At 44.9% G+C, this 23,075-nt stretch overlaps 1 protein-coding gene across 1 annotated transcript; it reads right to left on the bottom strand.

Annotated features, from left to right (window-relative positions):
* Positions 1-94: 94 nt before the first annotated feature.
* Positions 95-22,157, bottom strand: LOC107325013 (proto-oncogene Wnt-3). Its single transcript, XM_015885459.3, has 4 exons — positions 21,668-22,157; positions 8,266-8,507; positions 2,879-3,144; positions 95-1,594 (listed from the first exon to the last, which is right to left on the bottom strand). Exons 1-4 carry the CDS (start codon positions 22,081-22,083, stop codon positions 1,115-1,117), a joined length of 1,404 nt encoding a protein of 467 aa, XP_015740945.3. The 5' UTR covers positions 22,084-22,157; the 3' UTR covers positions 95-1,114.
* Between the last annotated feature and the right edge of the window lie 918 nt (positions 22,158-23,075).

Below are 23,075 nucleotides of genomic sequence, written 5' to 3'. Positions count from 1 at the left end.
ACTGTCACTGAGCATAATGGAGAAGAGCCACCATTCCCATCATGGCGCAGAACTTAAAGGACTTTGAGGCAAACGACACACGCTGGGAAGTGCATTTTGGGTTTTTTTTTAACCTTCTTTTTAATGACGTACCACAAAAAAAAAAAAAAAAAAAAGCAAGTTGAAATATATTTTTCTCCAAATATATATATTTATATAATATATAATCTTAGTTAACTCAAGTATATACATTGTATAATAAATAATGCTTATAAAAAGAGAAATTTTCTGAATATAAAATAAAAAAACAATCAACTTCTACAACTTTATACAAAACTTTGGATACAGCAGATTGATGGAAAAAGATCTTCCATTCAGTGCTAGAATACCTGACTACAGTAAAATAATTACAAGGCAATAAATGTTCTATTTTAATATTAAATACCTTTTCTTGATTAAAAACAAAAAGGAACAATGAAACAACAACAACAAAAAAAAAGAACAAGAGGGATTTTGTTGACAGTCAGGTACTTGGACTCTTTCCAGACACGGAGTTTTAATATATACGTTAAATAGGATGCAGATCAGATGGCTGATTGCTGAAATGCGGAGGCTTCATGGAGCTCTCCTGTGGTCTTTGTTTTAGAAAACAAATGCTTTCAAATCTGGTGGCTCTGCAGAAGAGGGACTGTGGATTTTGGTCTGCTTCACTCCAGACACGGGTTTGAGCATTGCGCTCTCTATACGAGGAGGGGTCTTTTCACCCATTTTATTGCTCTTTCAGGAGAACGTGCTGCTCTTTCCCATGGGCAAAGAAATGAATGAGTAGAAAATGCAGCTTTAAATGTTTTTAGATATTTTTTTGCAACTTCTCTGTCAAACCACTGCCACGTGAGAGTCCGCACCGGAGCTCTGCTACGTTATCCTTGCTGTGAAGGAGCCTGCCAGGAAGGGTCAATACACCACATTAACATGAGCCCCAAACTTGGATGGATGTGACCAAGGAGCACTGGGAGGGCCAAGAGCACTTGGATTTCTTTCTGCCGTCCTCTGAAGTGTGAGGCCACCGTGCTGGGGTGAGGAGCCCCTGGCCCTGCTCTGGATCAGCCTCCCAGCAGCAGCTGACCTACAACATTTACTTGCAGGTATGGACATCGTAGACTCGTATGCATTCCTGGCAGCTTACGTAGCAGCACCAGTGGAAGATGCAGTGGCACTTCTCCTTCCTTTTTTCAGTCCTGGTGTTGTGGCCCCGTCCGCAGCACAGCAGGTCACAGCCATCAATCCCATGGGAGGTGACATTGCATGTTCTGTCCCTTGTCCCAAAGGAGCCCGTCTCTGGGTTGGGCTCACAAAAATTTGGGGAGTTCTCATAGTAAACCAAATCCCGCTCTGTTGGTGGCTTGAAAAGAGCATATTTAGCCCGAAGAGTTTCTACCCAACCCCGGGATTCCCGGTGCTTCTCCACCACCATCTCGGAAGCGCTGTCGTATTTATCCTTCAGGTAATCACCGATCGCCCGAAAGTCGGGCTGTGCCCACCAGCAAGTCTTGACTTCGCAGCTTCCTGAGAGCCCGTGGCACTTGCACTTCAGATGCATGTGGTCCAGAATGGTCTGTGCAGGAGAGAAAACAGTAAATGAGGGATTGTGCTCCTTGGGTTGTCTATTTCAAAAGGTCAACTTGGATCCTAAACTAAACCTTAAGGGCAGATAGTGTTTCTTCTCCTCTTTATTATTACAAATTACACAGAATATTTGAGACTAAATGGTTGTCCAAGCTTAAAATACAGCAATCACCTTCTTTCTCCCCAGCCTCCCTTGAAAGATATCATTAATTTATCTAGGAAAGCAGCTATTCATATGTCATCCTAGAACATCTCAGCGTACACTGACATAAAATGGGTTAAGAAATGATGTGCTTCTTAATGTTATTCCTTACTTTAATATTGGAGTGAAATAGTCATTAGACAGGGCTAGGTTGCTCAGTATTTGCCTGTGTGAAGTAGAGTTGCTTTGTGAATAACTGGACCTATTGGTTAGTTGATGTTTCCATTCGTAATTACCTGAAGGAGGCTCGCTGCCCTCTACAGCTGCCTGGAGGGAGGTTTTATTGGGTGAGGTTGGTCTCTGCTCCAGGTGACAGCAAAAGGATGAGGGGGAATGGCCTGAAGTTGTATTCATGCTAAATTTTAGGAGAGACTTCTCCAAAAAAGTGGTGAGGTGTTGGCACAGGGAGGTGGTGGAGTCACCATCCCTGGAAAGGTTAAAGAACCTTGGAGTTGTGACAACTAACAGATATGGCTCAGTGGGCTGTGTTGGTGGTAGGTGGGTGGCCAGACTGGGCAATCTCAGCAACTTTTTCCACAACCTGAATGATTGTATGATTTACATTCCAAGCCTTTTTCAACTGGATTCAAACATCTGAGCTGAGCTTCGTCTAGAAAGCACAGGCTAATGCATAGAATCATTAGGTTGGAAAAGACCTCCAAGATCCCCATGCCCAACCCTGCCCACCCCCACCAAACCCACTGACCACTTACTTCAGTGCCATGTCCCCGTGGCCCTTGAGCACCTCCAGGGAGTGACTCCATCACCTCCCTGGGCAGTTGTGCCAACAGCCCACTGCTTTTTCAGGGAAGAAATACTTCCTAATACATCCTGATACAGGTGGTTGTGAGTGGGAACTTTGGTGGGAGGCATAAACATCTATGTTGGGGTATGTTTCACTGGATACAAGTGATGGAGAGCTGCTCTAATCATCTGTGTATCTATTCACAGAATGTTAGGGGTTGGAATGGACCTCCGGAGCTCCCACAGACCAGGTTCTGTACATCAGGGCCTCGCTGAGGCTGGCGCTCATGAGCTGCCCATGCAGCTTGGTGCCTGTGGAGCACTCACCGTCCTCCCGGCCTCATTGTTGTGCCTGTTCATGGCCGAGCGCGCGTCCGGACGGTTCTCTCGAGCATCTGCAAATTCCCGGGACACCAACACCCCGAAGTCGGCATCCTCGCTGCATCCACCCCATTTCCAGCCCTCTCCTGGAGGCCCTTTGTGGTGGGAGTCACAGCCGCAGATGGTGGACGTGCCCTCGGCACAGGAGCGGGTCACAGCGAAGGCAACGCCAGCTGATGCAATGGCGTGGACAAATGCAGACTCTCGTGTGGCTGGGAAGGAGCAGAACCCATATGGTTACATGCCAAGTAATGCTTTGTTCCTTCCCAACCTCTTTCAAAATCTCAGTAAGACACAAGGCATTATTTTACTTCTTTTTCTCTGAGCTGCCCTTTGAAACACATGGGTGAAAGTGTGACTAGCTGAAGGAAAGAGTTCCAGAGTCACTAACAAATTACTTGGCCTACTGGGAGGTTTCCCTGTTCATGGCAGTGTTGGAAGTAGATGATCTTGAAGGTCTCTTCCAATTCAAACCAGTCAAAGATTCTGTAGCTATATTTCATATTTTCTGGTCTGGAAACCCAAAGAGGACACAGGGACTCAGCCCAAGGAGAGATGAAGTATATAACTATAGATTCATAAGGTTGGAAAGGCCATTGACATCATCCTCTCCAACCATCAACCCAAGTAGGATCATAGAATTGTAGAACTGTAGAATCATTGAGTTGGAGGGACCCTTGAAGGCCATCTAGTCCAACTCCCCTGCAGTGAACAGGGACACCTACAAGTAACTGCTGTACATTAGGAATGGGGAAAAGGCTTCAGATGATGCAAGGTAGACCATGGCAGTGCAAAGCCTAAGGGCTAGTAATTACAGTTAAATGTGTCTAAACTAAACCAAGTAACTTCACAGCAATGGGTGCTGTTAGCCACTAAATTAACCTTGCAGCTGCTATTTAATTAGTGATTAATCCCATAGGGAATCAAAGCAGGTGAATCTTCAGTGTGATAAATCAGACAAAGCTCTAGTCTGCGGCTGTTGGCATGCTCCAGGTGCACAGTTGCAGTGAGTGGATTTTGATAGGCTCAATGAGAAAATCCTGACAGCACTGAATGCTGAAGATGGGGATAAATAAGTTGCCTAGTATGGCTGGTTGGATGGGAGTTAGGGGTGAAAGCGTGTGTGGACCCACAAAGAGATGAAGGTGCAATGGGTTTTCTGAACTGGAGTATCTCTGTCCATCACCACTTCAATTTTGTGACCCAGAAATGATGGGCAGTTTGGATGGCAGCAGCTGAAGTGCCATGATGGGTGACTCTTCATCACACCCAAATCAGCATCTGGTATGAAACTATCAAGACAGACTTTCTTGTCCTACTACTTCCAGACAAAACACAGGAGATGTTAGAAGCATTTAAACCCAATGCTATATTGGAATGTGGCTCAGTTGAAGCTCTCTTTGGCAGTTCTTGGTTGAAATTGCAGAGCACTTTCTGGAACAGAAGTACAGAGCTCTTCAGTCCATCAAGACTTGGCCATGGAGAATGAAATGCAGGACTGATTTCCCTGTATCAACGCAGATAGGGGTCAGTAAGCTGTATGGAGAATGAATGCAGAGAACTGGGAGGGGCCACCAACAGTCATTGAAGACCATGTCATAGCTTCAGAGAATGGAAAGGGGGATGGCTTTGTACACTCCTGAGCTAAGAAATAAATGGTGGCTTTCCCATCATGAGGCCCTTGAATTTAATGTCACCTCATGCTGGTGCCAGGCTTGTCTCATAGTGCTCTCTATGTGGATGGGTGGAAGGGTCTGTCTCTCTGGGTGCTGGAATAGCTGAAGGTGAAACTGGGCTGCCACTGAACCATGGAACTGTAGAATATCCCAAACCCAAAGGGACCCACAAGGATCAGAGTCCAACTCCTGGCTCAACCCAAACCCAAACCCTATAGCTGTGAGCAGTGGTGTGTTTTTTTTTCACTTTCTATAATTCAGACTCTTCTCCCTTTTCCTCACTGGCTCCAATACCCCAGCAGAGACCCTTCCTCCATCTACTGAGGGAGACACCACTGGGGGCTGTGGGGCCACAGGTTGAAAATCACTGCTCCAACTCCAGTTTTCCAGCCAGACAAAAGCTATTTGGGTGGGCTGTGGTCTACAGCAGATCAAATTAGATGGGCTGGTGAGCCCTCCAGGTCCCAAGCCAGGACAGAAGGGGAGGACACGAGCCCCTCTCCTTGCTGACGTGCCATCATGTTCCATCATGGGGTTGAAGAGCAGTGGGCGTGGGATGAAGGGCACGTTTAGTAGGGCTCGCCCTAAGGAGCACGGTGGTGGTGGGTTCCTACACATGAGCCCCTCAGCACCCACCCTGGTCCATACCCGACCCCAGCCCATGGCAGCTCCTTGTTTGGGCAGGGACAACCGCATCGCCTGGAAATTCTCCCCTTGGGTCCGGGCAAGGAGCCGGGAGAATTTCCCAGAGATGAAATGAGGGAGCACAGTTCCCAGAATCAGGGGAGGGGCTGGCGAGGGAGGATTAGAGCGATCTTGACAGTGCACCACTGCGACTGTCTCCCAGCCGGGCCCGTTACCTGCTGGGACACTCAATTTGCCATTGTTCCCGCGGTGTCACACTGTATTACCAGCATAATGCAGAATGTTTCCGCCGGCCAGCGTACCCACGGCACAGAGCACTGGCATTCCCCAGGAGCACCTCGTAGCAACGGGGCAATGTTCCCCTGTCCTGCCGTCACCCTCCAATCCCGCCAGCCGGGCTGGGAAATCCCTATTGATGGCTCTCCCCAGCCCCCCGCCACCGGATCAGAATGGCTAAAGGGCGTGTGAATGGTGCAGCAATTTGAAACGACCGCAGTGCTGGGATGGTATCGCTCGCCCTGCCTCACAGTAGGGGAGGAAGCTTAGCTCTTTCTCATCGGTATAAGCTTATTTTTCTCTCTCCCTCTTCTCCTTTCCCTCCCCCTCCCTTTAAGCTGTTGAGTTTATATCAAGACAGCCCCTGATCCCACACACCCCCGTTTAGATGCAAATGACTGCGAGTGTCATGGCTGAGAAAAGCCATGGGTTATCTTGGTGCGGTCTGCCTTTTCACTGCTCATGTCAGGGGCTTAGCCGAGCACAAGGACCCCAAAGGCAGCCCAGGCCCAGCTGCCTTTCCTGCACCTGGCCCCGCCACACTGAACAGAGGGGTTGGTGCCACCAAAAATGGGCTGGAGCTACCCCAAGGCTGAGGAGCATCTTTGGTGGCACCTGGAGAGGGACAGCGAGTGCTGCCCTGAAGGAGTCAGGGAGAAGCACCAATCCCTGCTGCTCACGGCATGGAATCGTAGAGTCATTAAGGCTGGATGAGGCCTCTAGGGTCATCAGGTCTGACTGCTCACTTAGCACTGCCAGGTCTAAGTCACAGAATCATAAAGTTTGGGCAACACCTTCCAGGTCACTCAGTCCAACCCCAACCCATCCCCATCATGACCACTCACAGAATCATTACTGTTGTAAAACACCTCTGAAATCACCAAGTCAAATCCCAGCCCATCACCACCATGGCCATTCATAGAATTATAAAGGTTGGACAAGACCTCCAAGGTCATTGAGTCCAACCATTAACCTCTAAAGCACATCCCTACATACCCCCATGGATGGGGACTCTATCCAACCTCAACCTCCCCTGGCTCAACTTGAGGCCATTTCTTCTTGTCCTATTGCTTGTTCTTTGGAAGAAGAGATGTACCCCATCTCACTATGACTTCACTGAGGCTGTTGTAGGGAGCAATAAGCTCTCCCTGAGCCTCCTGTTGGCTCAGCCTTGGCTTTGGTGTAGGACTTAGCTGGAAGAGACATCATCTTTTCATAAAAGCTGACCTTGTTTTAAGAAGAAAAGGGAGGGAGGAGAGGGGAAAGCAGGTTTTTCCTTCCTCCTTGTCCTAACGCTGCCCCAGACTGCACACCTGCAGAATAAATCACGTCGGAGGATTTGCTTGTAAAAACATGATCTTAGCCCAGATTCTGGGGTTGCATTGTGTTGGTTTTTCTTTGGTTTTTTTTTTTTTTTTTTTTTTTTTTTTTGGTAGAAAAAGAAGACATGCAAAAAAGCAAACCTGTAGAAAGCTAAGAAGTGGCCCTAGGAAATGAAAGGCTCGCCAGCTACAGCAAAACCTCCACGAGCTGGAATTTTGGGTAGGGCTGTTGGCACATGGATGGAAACCGGGTTGATCTGGGCAGAGCTCTCAGTGGGTCGGTGTTCAGCAGCCCATCAGTGGGTTCATTTCCATTGATAAGTCACTATTTGATCAGCTCTACACCAAACGCGCTCAATGATTTTTCTCTGTCAGAATGAGTTCAGAGCTACGGGTGATATTTTGCTTTGTCAGCTCAGAGTGTGTGGAGATGTTGAGACTTGTCTGCATGTGGGGCTGTGCTTCAGTCCCCACAGCTGAAAGAACCTGAAAATATTCTTCATAAATTCAAAGTTCAGCTTGCTCATTAAGGGGAGAATAGTTCACATCCAAATTTTTAGTGCTTTAATAATGACAGAAGTGGTGGTGAGAGATTTTTTCAGTGCCTGAGTGCTATAATAATTCTTTCATAATGTGCTTAAAGCTTTTACAATAGTTTGAAGGAAAGTTAAAACCTTCTGATCTTGTAAGTGTTGACATTTAGGACATGTATTTATTAGGCAACAAGTTACAGTGTAAAAAGGCTTCGTGACATTTGATTGTTAATGTAGCAGTTATCTCAAAATCATCCTGGCAGAGCACAAAGGAACTGAATCTTATGGTCACTATTAGCACTGAAATGGGATGGGCTGGGCTGGCATAGGAAGAGAAGGGATGCGATGGGATGCGATTGAAAGGGGTGAGATGAGACAAGATGGAATAGGATGAGATGAAATGAAATGAATGGGATGGGTGAGAAGGAGATGAGATGTGTTGGGATGAGATGGGTTAGGATGAGTTGGGATGGGATGGGATGGGATGGGATGGGATGGGATGGGATGGGATGGGATGGGATGGGATATGATGGAAGTTGTATCTACTATATGACTCTGTTTTATGGGAGGTCTTGGTTTCTGAGCTGGATACCATGTGAGATGTGGAATCTGACACCAAAGTCCTCCAGCAGTCTCGTTTCAGACCAGATTTGGCTGCTGTGTTTCAGGTACACCCAACATCTCACTTTTCTCAGTTTAATGCCCAGGCTGTTGGGATTTCCAGCCTTTTTCTGCAAGTTTCCAGAGTACCTGGTTGGTGGATCTAGGGAGATGGGCATTCAGTAGGGAAATCATGAAGAAGAGCAGGAACTTGTGTTTGGAAAGCCAAGAGGAGATGAGAGGACTCTGCCTGCCCCCCAACCCCTGGCTTTGCTGTTTACCTTTGTCCAGGACAGGCCCAAAGATGGCCAGGCTGTCATCAATGGTGGTGCAGTTCCAGCGGCGCCCTCGGAACTGGTGCTGGCACTCCTGGATTCCCAGCTTCACCCCCTCGGCCACGCTGGGCATGATCTCAATGTAGTTGCGGCAGAAGCGGAGCTGCTTGGGAACAAGGCCAGGGATGGAACCACAGAGGATGGGCTGGGACCCCAGGGAGCTGTACTGCTGGCCGAGAGCAAGAGACCTGCAAAGGAGAGAGGGCAGTGTGAGGTGTGGGAAATCAGCTGGCACTTGTGCCAGGAGAGGTTCTGGTTGAGTTTTAGGAAGAGAAAAGGCACTGGAATGTGAAACTGGTGGAGTCACCACATCTGGATGTGGTCAAGAACTGTGATTATGGCACTGAGGGAAAGGGTCAGTGGGCACGGTGAGGCCAGGCTGGGGTCTGACTTGGGGATCTCACCAGCCTTCATCATTCTATGATTCTGTGACTCTATGAATGGGCATAGTGGGGATGGGTTGGTGGTTGGACTTGGTGATCTTGGAGGTCTGTTCCAAACTAAATGATTCAGTAATTCTATGAATCTGTGATTCTGATACCCAGCTCAAGTGCCAAGACTGCAAGGGAGCAGTGATGGTTTAGAAGTCTCAGTCAGTTCCCATTGCCATTTCTCCTGATGTCAAACAAACAGATGAGTGTCCTCAAAAGAGCAGGGGGAGAAAATACAGAGAATAAGGGCTCATTTGTCCCCCAAGTACCCATGCTCAGGGTGCTGCAGCCCTTCTTTGACATCCTGGGTCCCATGGACCAGTGACTTCCTGTATAGTCACAGACACAAAGATGGAACAAAACCTGTTCCAAATCTGGATCTGAGATGCCAGGGACACATCCTGGTGGGCTTTTGTGTGCTTGTGTGAGAGCATGGCGCACGACAGAAGGAGCATGAGTGCCTATGGCAAACACATGGGAAATCCCTTTTTTTCTTTCTCTGCTTAATCCCTTAAATCTCTCAGGAGTCCTGACACTGTCTGTCAGGCCAGTGACTCCTTTTGTTCCAATGGCCCGGAGTTAGGATCCAGATGACCTCCATGGCTCCCATTGGCCAGGAATGAGGTTTAGGAGCCCTGGAAGGAAATGGTCTTGTGCAGACCAAATGGCATCATTCTTCCTACATCCTTCCCTTCTTTTATCCTCCCTTCCCATCTTTCCTCCTCTTTTTTTTCCTGTTTTCTCTTTTCTCCTCTTCTTTCCCCTTTTCTCCTCTTTTCTTCTCTTTTCTCCTCCTTTCTCCTCTTTTTACCTCCTTGTTTTGCCTTCTTTTCCCCTGTTTTCCACACTTTCCCCCTATTTTCCAAACAAACTCATCTTCTATTTTGGCCAAAGTTTGGAAAATCCATGATATTGAGAAAAATTTGACCTAAAAGCCTTTGAAAGGAACAGGGTTTGGCCAGTTTGGAGCTGCGCTAAAGCATATTATGTCAAGTAGAACATGAATATTTTTAATTCTCATAATTTGCTGACAACAGCCCTTTGTGCACACAAATTTTTGGGTTTGTCTAAAGATCAAGAGCAGAATGAGGGATATTTTTGCAAGTAAAAACATGCCATATATATGCACATATGAGCTTGAGAAACGCCAGGTCTCGACTGAATAGGCAAAAAGACAACAAAATTAGAATACACAATAGTGCAGTTTGCTAGTGAACTGCCTAATATAAGTGAATCTCATGCCGTTGCTCATAAATCACTCACTATTTAATCTCTACTGGACGTGACTTGAGTTTTGATCTTTTCTGTAGAGCGTCCAGGAACCTTTCTTAAACCCTTACAAATGCAAATGTTCACCCAGATTCACTCCCAACACTGTGGGTGGGTATAAGCAGAGAAAGAACCATCTGAGAACTCTCCCACAGGGACAGCTCAGGGTGCTCCAATCTCTCTTGGTCCCCAGAGCTGTGGCCTTCTGGGAAGTCCTGCAGTGATGCAGGGACTGCCCAATCAACATTGGTTGAACTTGCTGCATTGCTAAATTCTCTCATCTTCACATCTGTCGGGAAGGGGAGAAGGAAATGTCCTTCCAAAGCTCTGCATCAAACAAGTCCAGAGCACTCAACGTAGGTCCTCAGCTTCAACATCAACTCCAGGGTTGTCCAACCTTCTGGGAGAGGAGACCTGAGGTCCATGTCTTCATGGGTCCATGTCCAAGGGTACTCCAGCCAGTTTCCTAAGGACTGAACAAGTCCTGTGACAGAACACTACCCTACTGCTAGTAGGGTGATGGGTCTGCAAATGCTGGGTTGACCCAGACAGTGTAGCAGGAAAAAAAATAGTTTATCTATATAAGGCAGATTTATGTGCTAAAATGGGTCAATTCAGGCAATGTGGACAAAGCACCAGTAGTAGATGGACAACAGAGGAGGCGAAAAGAGACTTGACATGTGTCAGTCTGTAGAAGCTGAATTGCTTGGAGTATTTAATCCCAGGGAGACACGGGTAATAAGAATGGCAATGGAGATGACAAGAAGGGAAATCCAAAGAAGGAACAACCAGGATGGTTGGATGTTGGATGGGGTCCACAGAGATGTAAACTTTGTTGTCTGTGGGCAATGTCCTAGTGACAGAACCCTAATTTTGGGGCAGGACCACCTCCTTATGCCATTGCTCCTGAGTACACAGCCCACAGTGGTCCAAGCATTGCCAGACAATAATTATACTTATTGCTTATCTGACACTTCACATGTAATGCTCCCTTCCATTACACATGCTGGCCATTAGATAATCTGTGGGGACAGCAAATAGCACAGTGTGACAGTGGTGCCATCTGATGTCACGGTGGCACTGAAGGACTTTCCTTAGTGGACATGGTGGGATGGACAGGTTGGAATTGGTGATCTTGGATATCTTCTCCAGCCTTAATGTTCTTTGATTCTATGCCTGGTCTGTATCCAGTCAGTGGTTGCTCTCAATGTCTACAATGCACGTCACTTACTGGGCTATCCCAATATGGACTCAGCACCGTAGAGCACTGGAGAGCATGAGAGAACTGGGCTGGGGCTGTCTAAAAGCTGCCTACAACTCCAGGTGAAGAAGCTGTAGATTTGATGGAGCCAAACTCTTGTAAGTTCTTGTAATTGACATTAGGAAAAATTCTGTTTGCTGGAAGGTGTGCCCCTGGGCCAGGTTGCCATCAAATTGGACGTCTCCATCATGGGGTTTTTGTAGGGTTCAGTTAGACACCATTGCTTGGGGTGGTGCAGTGATGGCACTGCCACAGAGGCAGATTGGGCTGTAGAACCCAAAGGTCCCTTCACATTGGAACAGTTGTTGGGATGATTGTAGAGGCAGCAAATCCCCATAACCCAACAGCTCTATGAAGGCACAGGGTGATGAATACCTCTAAAATAATCCAACAGGGTCTTGCTGCTGTCCATCCTAAGGATGGTTTTGTATTCCTGTTGCCATCATTGAGTTCTGGCCAAGTGTGTGCTGTCTTATCCAGTCAAGAGCACATGAAGCTGCAGAAAATAGAGTGTTTTAAGCCTCCTCCTTGTTGTAAATCAGATGTTAAACATGGAGAGGGGACAAAAGAGCAATAGCAGTGAGCTGAGGCAGTGGCTTATGTTGACAGTTTGATTGGTCTATTGGAAAGACTTCTGAGAGATTATTGAGTTAAAGTGGGGAGAGCGGTGAGATTAAGACTTTCTGTGCAGCAGAAGAGGGCGAGACAATGGCTGGTGAGTGGGAATTCAGAGCAGCAAAAGGCAAAGCACGAATGTAGAAGAAAAAGACAAATGTCCAACACTTACTGCAGATTCTCTAACGCTGGATGTCTTCAAATCCGCTCTATGCTTTTCTATTTGAGCCAATACAAATGAATTTCTCACCCACAGGGTAAAAAGATCGAATGCAGTGGTTGCCAAGAGGATTTTTTTTTTTTTTTTTTCTGGGTTAAAAGTCAGCTTAGTAATTGGAAACAATATGATAACTACAGACCACGTATGAACCTCAGTGCTGTAGTGCAGGGGATGGAGAAAGGATGCTGTGTTCCCAAAATGACCTTGCTGGAAATCCTCCCAATGCATCCTTCCTGGTATGAGAGGCTGAAGTGTTTCTCTTAAATTCAGTCTGAGGAAAGTTCATTTGTTCCTTGTGGAATTTTTTTTGCCCAGCAGTTCTTCTTCTAGACAGAAAAATATGTATTCCTGGACACTGGGATACCAAAAGGAGAGAGGAGAATGTGGAGCCAATTGTCAAGTGGAAAAGCACGAAATACCAAGGTTGGAAGAAGATGGTCTCCTCAGAGAGATGTGCTTCCTAATTATATCATCATTAAGGTTGGAAAAGATCTCCAAGATCATCAGTTCCAACTGTCAACTCATCCCCACCATGCCCACTCATAGAATCACAGAATCATAGAACGTTAAGGTTGGAACACTAAGATAATTTATTCCAACCATGCTAATGATAAACCTGACTCTCAGAATAGTTTAAAGAATATAGATGTAATACCATTCTTATTCTCCTTTTATGTCCCATATTGGACATTCTTGAAAATACTGTGTCATTCCATCAATGAAGGATTTTGAATAGGTACTATTGCAGATTTCTCTAGCTTAACTGACATTTATGTTTGGGAATGCTTTCTTCTCACCTTCAGATTACCATAGAACTCCGAGGAGGAGGTGGCCCTGGGTCTGCCCATTGGGTGGCCTTGAACATGATCAGCATTGCATCTTGCAAACTTGGAACAGAGCTGGAACACCAGCTTCGGTAGTTACTTTTGGAAAACTACAGCATAGTATGTAGAAGATTATGGAGAAAATCCTCTTCAAAAATTGCCCAAACACATCACAGACAAGAATATGTCTGGGAACTGCCAATGTGGATTTATCAATGGCAAATTGAAAAGAATATTCTCATCAGACTGAGAAATGGTACGGGAGTGATGGGTTGATCGTTGGACTGGATGGTCTTGGTGATCTTCCCAGCCATTCTATGATTTCATGTGCTGGTAGGAACTGCCTGAGGCTCAGAGAAAGCCAAGGAAAGTCCTATTTCTGGGTTGAGATGGTCCATACAGCTGGACAGGTCGGGCGTTGACTCAATAGAATGCACCTTTGCATCATGGTGTATTGTGGAGGGCAAGAAATCCATTATGGACATCTCCTTCTCTTCTAGTCACTCAGGCTTCCTTTGTTACAAACAGAAAATTATTCACTTTTAGAACATGATCCACTGACCCACTTTACCTGTTTGCTTCTGGATGAGATTCTGGGGAGCACAGTCTGGACATGCAGTCAGACACCTGGCTTTAAGCTGTGCCTACACATGGCTTTTACTCACTTTTGGTTTCCACGAATGTTGTCCACAAACCATGAAGAGTGATTTGAAGCCAAAAAGGCATTTCTCACACAAGCTAGCACAGGAAAATGTACCTTAGCCATAGAGCCAGAACCCTGCCCAATATTTACAAAGCTTTTCAGAACAGCTGTTTTGGAATCCTTGAATGGTGTGGACTATACAATGTGTTTCTCATTGCTCAGGAAGAATTTGATTATGACACCATGGATGGAGATGAAGGAGTCCATCAGCTGAGCATTCAGCTCTGCCTTTATGCAATTCTGTGTGGGTAGGTAAGTGATAGTTATAACCCAACTGAACAGGGTATCAGACAACCCACTCTATCTAACCCTGATTTGGGCAGGAGGGTTGTGCTCATCACCGTCTCTGATTTCTTCTCTCTCCTCTCCATATTCCCCCCAGTCTGGAACTGTACATACAGAGATGAGAATTGTTGAGGCCAACATGAGGCTGAGCCAAAAATGAACTTAATCTTCCTCATAAAATCATAGAACCGTAGAATCATGAAGATTGGAAAAGACCTCCAAGATCACCAAGTCCAACCTTGACCCATCCCCACCATGCCCACTACCACAGTGCCACATCTCCATGGTTTCTGAACACCTCCAGGGATGGTGACTCTATACCACCCTGGGCAGCCTGTGCTAATGCCTGACCACACTTCTGGAAAAGCTTTTCCTAACATTCAGCAAACACACTTTTCTGCTTTTATCACCTGACATTACCTGTCAGGAATCCTATCTTCTTATTGAGGGAATATCTCATTCCACAGTTGTCTTCCCTTTTCTCACACTTCACTCAACCACATTCAGTCCACATTCCAGTCCTTGGAATTGCCTCCTTTGAAGCAACAACCTTATCCTTTGCTACTGTCAGCCCTCCTTGCAGTCTCCATATGGTCTACTACCTTGAAGCCAGTCTCTTTCTGCATGACCCTGACCTCTATATCTGTTGTTCTCAGTGTTCCAGGAATTCTCAGTTCTACCAAGGAATCAGGGGAGGGACCTGAGTGCATGGACATGATGCATGGTCCAGCTGGAACATAGGGTCTCAAGTGGTCTTGTGTGAGCAATCCCTCCTCTTATCCTGGGCAGGGGAATTGGGCAAGTGGTGATATAACAGCCCATGAGCTTACTCAGGGTGCAGGGATCAGGGTCAAACCCGAGCCCTCCGCTGTGCCAACATTCCTTCTAATGTCAGAAGCCTTTGCTGTAGGACTCACCACAACAAAGGGCTTCAAAACAGAGCAAGAAGATCCCTCCAGATTCCTATAATTTCCTCTTGTCTGAGCATGGCGTGAAGCAGACGAATCCACTGTTGCATCCCTCGCATTATCTCTGCTGACTGCCCTGTGGATTAGTGTTGCTGCAGCAACAGCACTTTTGTGAGATGAGCCCATTTCGGGAGAGCTGCTCCACTTTGGGTGACTCAGGGCTCTGTCATGGACTTGAAAGTGATTTGGCATCTGCCTCCACCTCTTTGTCTTGGCATCTCCCAAGGTTTGTCTCTGAGTTATTTGCTAGCCAGAAGGGCTAGAGCTGGGGGCAGGGCTGGGAGTTGGACTCTGCTTCTCTTCCTAACGATGCAGCCTGAATAAAGTTGCTGACGAGGATGCGTGTCCAGGCACTGGGCTCCTTTATGCCCCGTGTATCAGATGTAAATGTTATGTTCAGCAATGCCTGCTCAAAGCCATGTCACTCTCCATTTAGAAAACACAATCAAGTGATTCGCCATGGGAGAGAATGTATTTTGCAGGGGCCGCGATAATATGATTCACCCACAAATTTGCATAAATGCATATGATTTGCATATGCAAATCGGGGCTTCCAGGCTGTGACCGCAATAAACACAGCAATATTTTCAGCACTGCAGAGAGAGATACTGAAATTCATCTGAGATGCACTCCCTCTCCATGGCTGGGTGCTGGTAGGGCCCTCCGGTTGGGTGATGCTTTTAAGAGCCCTTGGCAATGGTGAACCATTAAGTGTTAAGTGCCTGATGAGGCACTTAACTGTGAGGCACTGAAGCTATCAAAAAGCATTTATTGAATGCATGGATGCTACAAGAACATCTGTTTTAATGATGCTGATAGGAATGACCACATCCACCCAACTGTCCCACACTTTGAGGCGTGATTTGGAATGGATGCTGTTGAGAATAAGACACCAAACTCTGTCACATCTGGATGAACTGGATCTTAAAGTGTTTAATGTCAGAGGTACCAGGGAAAAGAAAAGAGCTGAATCTTTTGGAGACAAGATCTACTACTGGTGATAGTGGTTTATGGTGGTGAAAAGTCAAGCTTCAGCCTGATAATCTCACTGGCAAGCTTGGGTTCTTCTGTCCTGAGCAACAAGCTTCTTGGGCACACTCCCATCACCATTCAAGATCTGTTTTACACTCACTTTATTACACACTGAATTTCCACAAGCTAAAAATACAAGGTAAATATTGTCTCCTTATCTGAAGCAACTCAGCACTTCTGGTTGCTTGTTCCTGTTGGCTTGTCCCTAGGATTTTCTCATTTTGTATTCCATCTTTGGAAAACATAATGATCAGACTGCAAAGAGACCTTGGGATCTCCTCTTTCATTGCCCATCAACCAACGTGTCCATAGAAATCTGACCAAGTGACTGAGCAGCAAGTTGCAAAGCTTGCAGATATTGATTGATTCTACACGTCAGTCACTGAGGACCAACTGCAGAGAACTGTTCATAATAGAATCATAGAACCATTATGGTTGGAAAAGACCTCTAAGATCCCCAATTCCAACCATCCACCTACCACCAATACTGCTGACTAAACCATGTTCCAGTAATGTCCACTTCTAAAACAGCTGAGATTAAATGACTAACCTATATCAACTCTGTACAGATTAGGTGTTCTTAACCTGGAAAACTCTATCCATTCTTAAAAAGCTGATTATTGTCCAGAACATATACTCTGAAATGTCTTTTTAATCACTGTGGATCTGCCATTCTTTCTGGCTATTAGTGGGTATATTGAGCTCAACCGAGTTTAAAGCATATTGGGAAAATGGGTGGAGCGACAGGGACTTTCAATTAGGTGGTATAATATGAACTGCCAGGTAGAACTGGGATGTTGGCTTATTAATCAGAATCCTGAAGCCTGATATGACTCAAACAGAAGGCTGGGAATGGTGAGGATGGGTTGGGGTTGAACTTGATGATCATAGTGGTCTTTCCAACCTTAATGTTCTATGATTCTAAGCAGGAATCATAACCAAAACCAGGCAGAGTTGGACACCAAAATTATAAATCCATAACCAACAGACCATAATGCAATGGGTTAAGAATGTAGCTTTACAACTTTGAGCCAGGCCACAATAAAAGTAATAAAATAAAAGTAATTATTACAATGCAGTTAAGTACATTAATATGAGTGATACAGTGGGGGATACTACCAAAACAATGCCAGATCTATTTTGGTCTTACACCTTGGTATAAGATTTCAAATGAGTGATGGTACGGGACCACCATTTATGCAAAGGCTCAGTGTAGCACACAAACAACTCATTAAACATAAATCCCACATATTTGAGTAAAACTTATTAATCTGTTCATTACCAAAGTCAATGAACACAGAGGAAACACAACACAACAATCAGGTGGAAATCAAATATATGATTGGAATTGTATTAAAGAACATAAAAGTAACAACCAAACTGTTGAAATCATCAGCAGTCAAGGGAAAGAAATTGAGTGGAAAACAGTGAAAAGGGGATGGCATAGTTGGGGTATGGAGTATCTATGGTAGATACAGGAGAAATGGATGGCTATGAGACATAGAAGTGGGATCGGGACAAGAAATTGGGTTTATCATCAGCTATTACTGACTCCTGTTCTAAACTTGAGAGATCTATTTATTGGAAAAAGTGCCAGTGCCTCACCAAATGTGATGCTCAGTGGCTCAGAGAAAGGATTTCTCACTCAAAAATAAAAGGTCCAAGTACTGAAAAGTACTTAATTACTTGATTGCAAGATTAATTAAAACCAGAAAGGTTCAGAGAACTGAAAGAAGACAAGTTAGCAAATCAGGAAACCCATCTTCATGAAAGAAAGGAAAGAGTTTAGTTCCTTTATCATGGAAAATGTGCTGAGTTCTTTCACAGATTCAGAGGTGGCAAAGGAACTGCCCCAACTATCTGTTAACCTGAAAAATTCAAGGAAACAATCTGAAATAATACAGCCTGACACCCCATATCTGACATTTCTTATTACACTCATATTGCTGTAATATTACCTCAGAACTTGAGTAATATTAAACCACATCTATTTGTAGATACAAAATAAACCTTAGATCAAACTAGCAAAATAAAATAAAATAAAATAGTAGTAATAATAATAATAATAATAAAAACAGAATTACATCTACCAGCAGAAGGCTAAAATTAAGCTGTTAAGCTTTGGGTAATTTAAGGAACTTAGGCTGTAAGTGTTTACATTGGATATGTGAATTATACAGCCAAATCCTTCCCATTTCAGACCCTTTAGGAAAATCACAGGTGATGAATGAGGTTATGGACACGTGCAGGGGCTGATCCACATCAGATTTACCTCACCCCTGAAACAGCCACTGGAAAACAGGTGTTTAAATGGTAAAAATGATTTGGCTCTGTCTACAGATAGAAAGAAGTCAGATCACAGAGTCATGGAGTTGATTGAGTTGGGAGGGATCTTTAAAGGTCATCAGGTCTGGCATCATCCTTTCCAAGATCAGACTTGAAGTAGATCAATTTGGTCTACTTTATACCAAGGCAGCATCTTTCCATCAGCAGCAATTTTTTGGTGATTTGCATCCATCTGGATCACAACTTCCTGAGAGGTAAAAAATCCCTTTGCAATTCTTTCAGCGTAGTATTTTCAGAAGTGATTTATAATTCTTTAGAGCTACACTGGTCACAATTTCCATTTCCAGCTCTGATTAGAGCCATTTTCTTTAGGAAACTGAGAGTAAAAGTGTGCTTACAGAATGAATGCCAACACACTGCATTTCAAACCAGGCTCAACATGAGCCACAGGCTGCTGCTGGACCCTCTGTATCCTCTTGGCCAGAGTTAATGAGCCCCTGTTACCCCTGAAGTCACCCCTGAATTTCCCATGCTGTAGCATAGGTTCCCTTAGGCAGGCACTTAACTTTATCAAATAGCTGTTTTTAATAAAGGATTCAAATGGAAAGCAATCATCTTGCAATTAAAGGCAAGCGAGACGCTGAAAGCGAAAGAAAACAAGTCACATGTCACCTCAAACTGCACCTGTGTTTTAATGGTTTTCACTTCAGTGCTTTTCCTAAGGAGGAAGTTTCAGTGGGATGAGTGAGGATGTTATTAAATTTATATCTGCCTCTTCCTAAGGGCCCAATGCCACTGGGAGCCCCAGAGAGCTGCCAAAGCCTCCAGACTCTCTTGATAAGGATTGAATTAAATCTGATAACCTATGATGGGAAAAGCCTTTCTTCCCCCTGCTTAGAGATGAACAAATATGGGGCAGGTGTATGCGTTATGTGAGTGGCAGTTATGGGCAGTGATCTATTGACATGTTATTGACATGGTGTCCTTGGGAGCCATGAGAGGACTGGGGCTGAGTTTTTTGCCTTCTGCTTTCACCTGTGGCTCTGGATGTGGCCCCTTTCTCTAGGACAGAACCCTGCCAGAGATCTTCAAGCATCCTTGCCTCATTCAAAGGCAAATAACACTGATGGAAGAGGTGAGCATTCAGTGTTATTTACTGGAGTTGTCTTCTTAGGCCTCTAAGAACCCCTAAGAGGCACCTAAAAGGTCTGTTGGCGTGACCCAAGGCTGTGCATGCCAACTATGACCTTGCTGCACACTATTCTTTCATCTGAAGGGATAGGAAGAGCAGCAGTTCTGTGTCTCCACAGCCTCTTCACTTCCCTCCATAACCTCCATCTTTCCTTTAGAAATAGCACTCCGGGCAGCACAAACGTTAGACACATATCTGAGGAAGCGTATCCCCTGTTCATCGCAGGGGAGTTGGACTAGATGACCTTCAAGGGTCCCTTCCAACTCAAATGATTCTATGACTTCATGCTCACTCCCACAGGTAGCATATAGACAATTTTTCCCTTATCTGCCCCATTTGTTCCTTTTCACTTCTGTAGTATTAGGGTCAGGTATAGAAGAGTTGGCCCTATGGCCAAATGGCACAAATAGCTCCATCTAACTCATATCCCACCCAACCTGGATGGGTGTAGGAGCCCAGTGCAGGGCACAGAGCTGATGCTGTGCTCCATCTTTGCTTCCTCCCCATGTCCTGGGCTGTGAACAAACCGGGGCTCACCACCAAAAGCTGCCTGAAGACCAATGGATTGGGAACACCACATATCATGGGACCCATCCCCTGCCCTTTGGTCCTCTGTGGGTCTTTCATTTTAGTGCAGTGGAGATGCTCTGGCACTTTGGATAAAGCCATAATTACAGGGGAAAAAAAGCAGCCAGATGCAAATGTATGTAACAAAACAGCATGGATATCTTGTTTGATCCAATCCTTTTCCATGGACTCTGCTTGCGATGCCCCTTATATTTCTGTCCACCTTATGTGTCCTCTGTATTGTTCATTCTGGGCTGAACTTCAGGGATTGGAAGCAAGGCAAGGACATGGGGCAGGCACCTTTCTGCACCATCTTCTCCTGAAAACAAGGGGAGGCATTTTGCTACTGGGGATATTTTCATAGGAAAAATCAGATCTTTTTGTCCAGGAGATTTGGGTTCCTCACTCAGAGAATCCCATTGCCCCGCGCTGTTCTGGGGTGTTTCATTCTTTGGGAAAACATGCTGTGATTTAGCCATTTCATGAACCTGCAGAGCTGTTAAATGCTTCCTGAGCATTCTCATTGTATTCTTGGTCTTTCTCTTTGGGAACTGCGTATTTTCATTCTCAATAAGCAGATTATTTTAAACATCAGCTTTCCGTCCGCATCCCTAAATACTCCCGGACATGGCAGTCCATTTCCAAGTTCACTCCCACCTACTTCTTGCCATCTCCATGTTGGCACTGAAACGACCTCCTTCAGGAATTTATTAATAAAAAAAAAGGACTTTTCTGGAAAATGATGGAAATAACCCAATGATCTCCATAGCACCAGTTCCAACCTCTCCTTCTTTGCTCTGTGGATCATTAGGTCTAAAGCCCCCACTTGGCACACACAGAAACTTAATGAGATATTTTCCAATGAGAAAATCCTACACGATAAAGAGGGAAATTAACTGAAATATTCTGTTATGCAATTGCTTGCTTAAAGGACCTCAAATGTTTTATTCTCTGTTTCTTTTCTGTTTTTAACTGCTTCCTTTGGCAAATGTGTTTATTCATATCGTTATTTTTATTTTTACAATTAGTGACTCAGGTTATTTATTACAAGATACAACCTATTCTTTCATTGTGATCGTTGTTAGCGCCAAAAAAATAAGTGACATTTCTGTAATTAGAAAGAACAAAACCCATCTTGGAGGAATTTTACTAACGAACATTTTCTCAGGTGCCATTTGCGTTCTCAAATCGTTTGCTGGACTAAATTCACAGAACAGAATGCAACAAAAGAAGAGAAAGAAGTCCAAAAAACTGCAGTGGCCAAAAAGAAAATAGAATTAATGTATTTTTTCCCCCCACACACCCTTTTTTGAAGGATTATTGGAAAGGAAGGAAACAGCTGCTAAACAGCCACGCAACAGCCAGGATTCCTATTGCACAAGAAAATAAAAGCACATCCTTCAACATCTCAAACAAATGCCTATCGCTACAGTGATGAAAATGGAGAAATTAAGAGTGGTGGGGAAGACTCCATTTGTGCAAGGGGAAATGTAGGCATCACCCTTTCAAAATCACTCCCAAACTTTTCATTAATTACCAGGCAAATCCAGAGAAATTAAGCTTAGAATTGAACATGCAATCACGGCCAGCTCGGGGTGAAAAGAAACATGCATGCACACACAGATCCCATAGCTGATAATTAATTAATTCATTAATCAATCATAGAGAGAGGGAAAAGGGGGGAAGGAATCTTACCACCAAATGGGGTAACCCGCTAAGACCTTTGTGCCATTGAAGAGAAAAGACAAAATTAATCCAAGCAGGTGGTAATCCATCAGTCCACGCTGGTGCAAGGGGGAAAATCGCCGCGAAGTTTTCAGCAAAACATTAAGTGTCAGAATGAAGAACAGCCCCCCCTTCCAGAAAAAAAAAGAAAAAAAAAAATTAAAAAAAAAAAAAATTAAAAAAAATATCAAAAAGAGTGAAACAAAGTCCCTTGAAGTGCGGATGACTTTGTGGCTTGTCAGAAACACACCTCTCCAAGCCTCTTCCCCGTAGATCATCCCAAAGCGTCTATTAAAAAGTGCAGGGCTCGGGGATGTCAGCCGGCAGCCAATCAGACTGCATGGCCCAAGGTGAGGGATGAGTCTCCGCTCAGCGCTGTCAATCATCTTCTCCTCCCCCTCCACCCCACAACTTTGTTCCTCGCTCCCACCGACACACCATCCTTGCAAGAGGCAGTGGGATTGGTGGTGGGTTTTTCCTTTTTTTTTTTTTTCCTTTTTTTTTTTTTTTTACCTTCCATCTCCCCCCTTTTCTTTCCCCCCCCCTCCCAAGAAACTCAGGATGCACAGACTTCTGGCCAAGACGTTGCAAGGTAAGGATGGACGGCAGCTGTGGTTACACTTAATTTCATGGTGGAGGTGAGATAGACAACTTATTCTTTAGAGGGATGTGAGCGTTAACCCTTGCAGGAGCACCAAGGAGGCAAAATAACCCTCCTTTCTCCATGCGTTGATATGAGCCACGTGGACAAAACTGGTTGCAAACTTCAAATGAGTTTTGCAGTGCCCACTGTGGGGTGGGATGGGTGCAGGAAGGAAGCAGTGGCAACCTGGGTTTCTTTTGGGGAAATAAAGATAATAATCATATGTCAAGAGTGAGGAGATGCCCCATAATCCTGTTTCTTGTGATGTGCATCTCTGGATTCAAAAAGATGAATTGTGGAGTCATGGAATTGTAGAATTGTTGTCGGAGAATCATGGAATCATTGAACTATGGACTCATAGCAGAGCCTGAATTGGAATCATAGAGTTGTGGAACCATAGAATATCCTGATTTGGAATCATAGAATTGTGGATCTTACAGTACCTTGAGTTGAAATTACAGAATTCCCATCCATTACGGCTCCATTGCAATGGAGCTGCCCAGTTTATAATCAAGTGGAGGTGCTGGCAAATCACTTCTGTGCAGGGCAATTGATGTAGCAGAGGTGCAAGATCTGGGGCAGCTCAATGCATCTCATGGTTTTGAAAGTTATAGAGCTCAGCTATAAACCGTCCCAGCAAATTTCTTAACCAACACCAGCTCTGTTTTGCTGAATTCAAACACTTTAGTTAAGCAGTGATTTTCAAATGGGAGCTTTGAGGGCACGGATTTAATC

Source organism: Coturnix japonica, chromosome 24 (genome assembly GCF_054131305.1).
Source record: "Coturnix japonica strain WE chromosome 24, WE-NBRP24, whole genome shotgun sequence".
Taxonomy (NCBI): domain Eukaryota; kingdom Metazoa; phylum Chordata; class Aves; order Galliformes; family Phasianidae; genus Coturnix; species Coturnix japonica.
The sequence above is the reverse complement of the archived record's forward strand: the minus strand, read 5'-3'. Positions and strand labels throughout refer to the sequence as shown.

Excerpts from the sequence above, each read along its gene's own strand:
- LOC107325013 (XM_015885459.3), bottom strand. The coding sequence starts at position 22,083 with ATGATTGACAGCGCTGAGCGGAGACTCATCCCTCACCTTGGGCCATGC. Across the intron at positions 8,508-21,667 it reads GCGGGTTACCCCATTTGGTG|GTCTCTTGCTCTCGGCCAGC; the intron begins GTAAGATTCCTT and ends TCTCCTTTGCAG. Across the intron at positions 3,145-8,265 it reads TGGGCCTGTCCTGGACAAAG|CCACACGAGAGTCTGCATTT; the intron begins GTAAACAGCAAA and ends GCTCCTTCCCAG.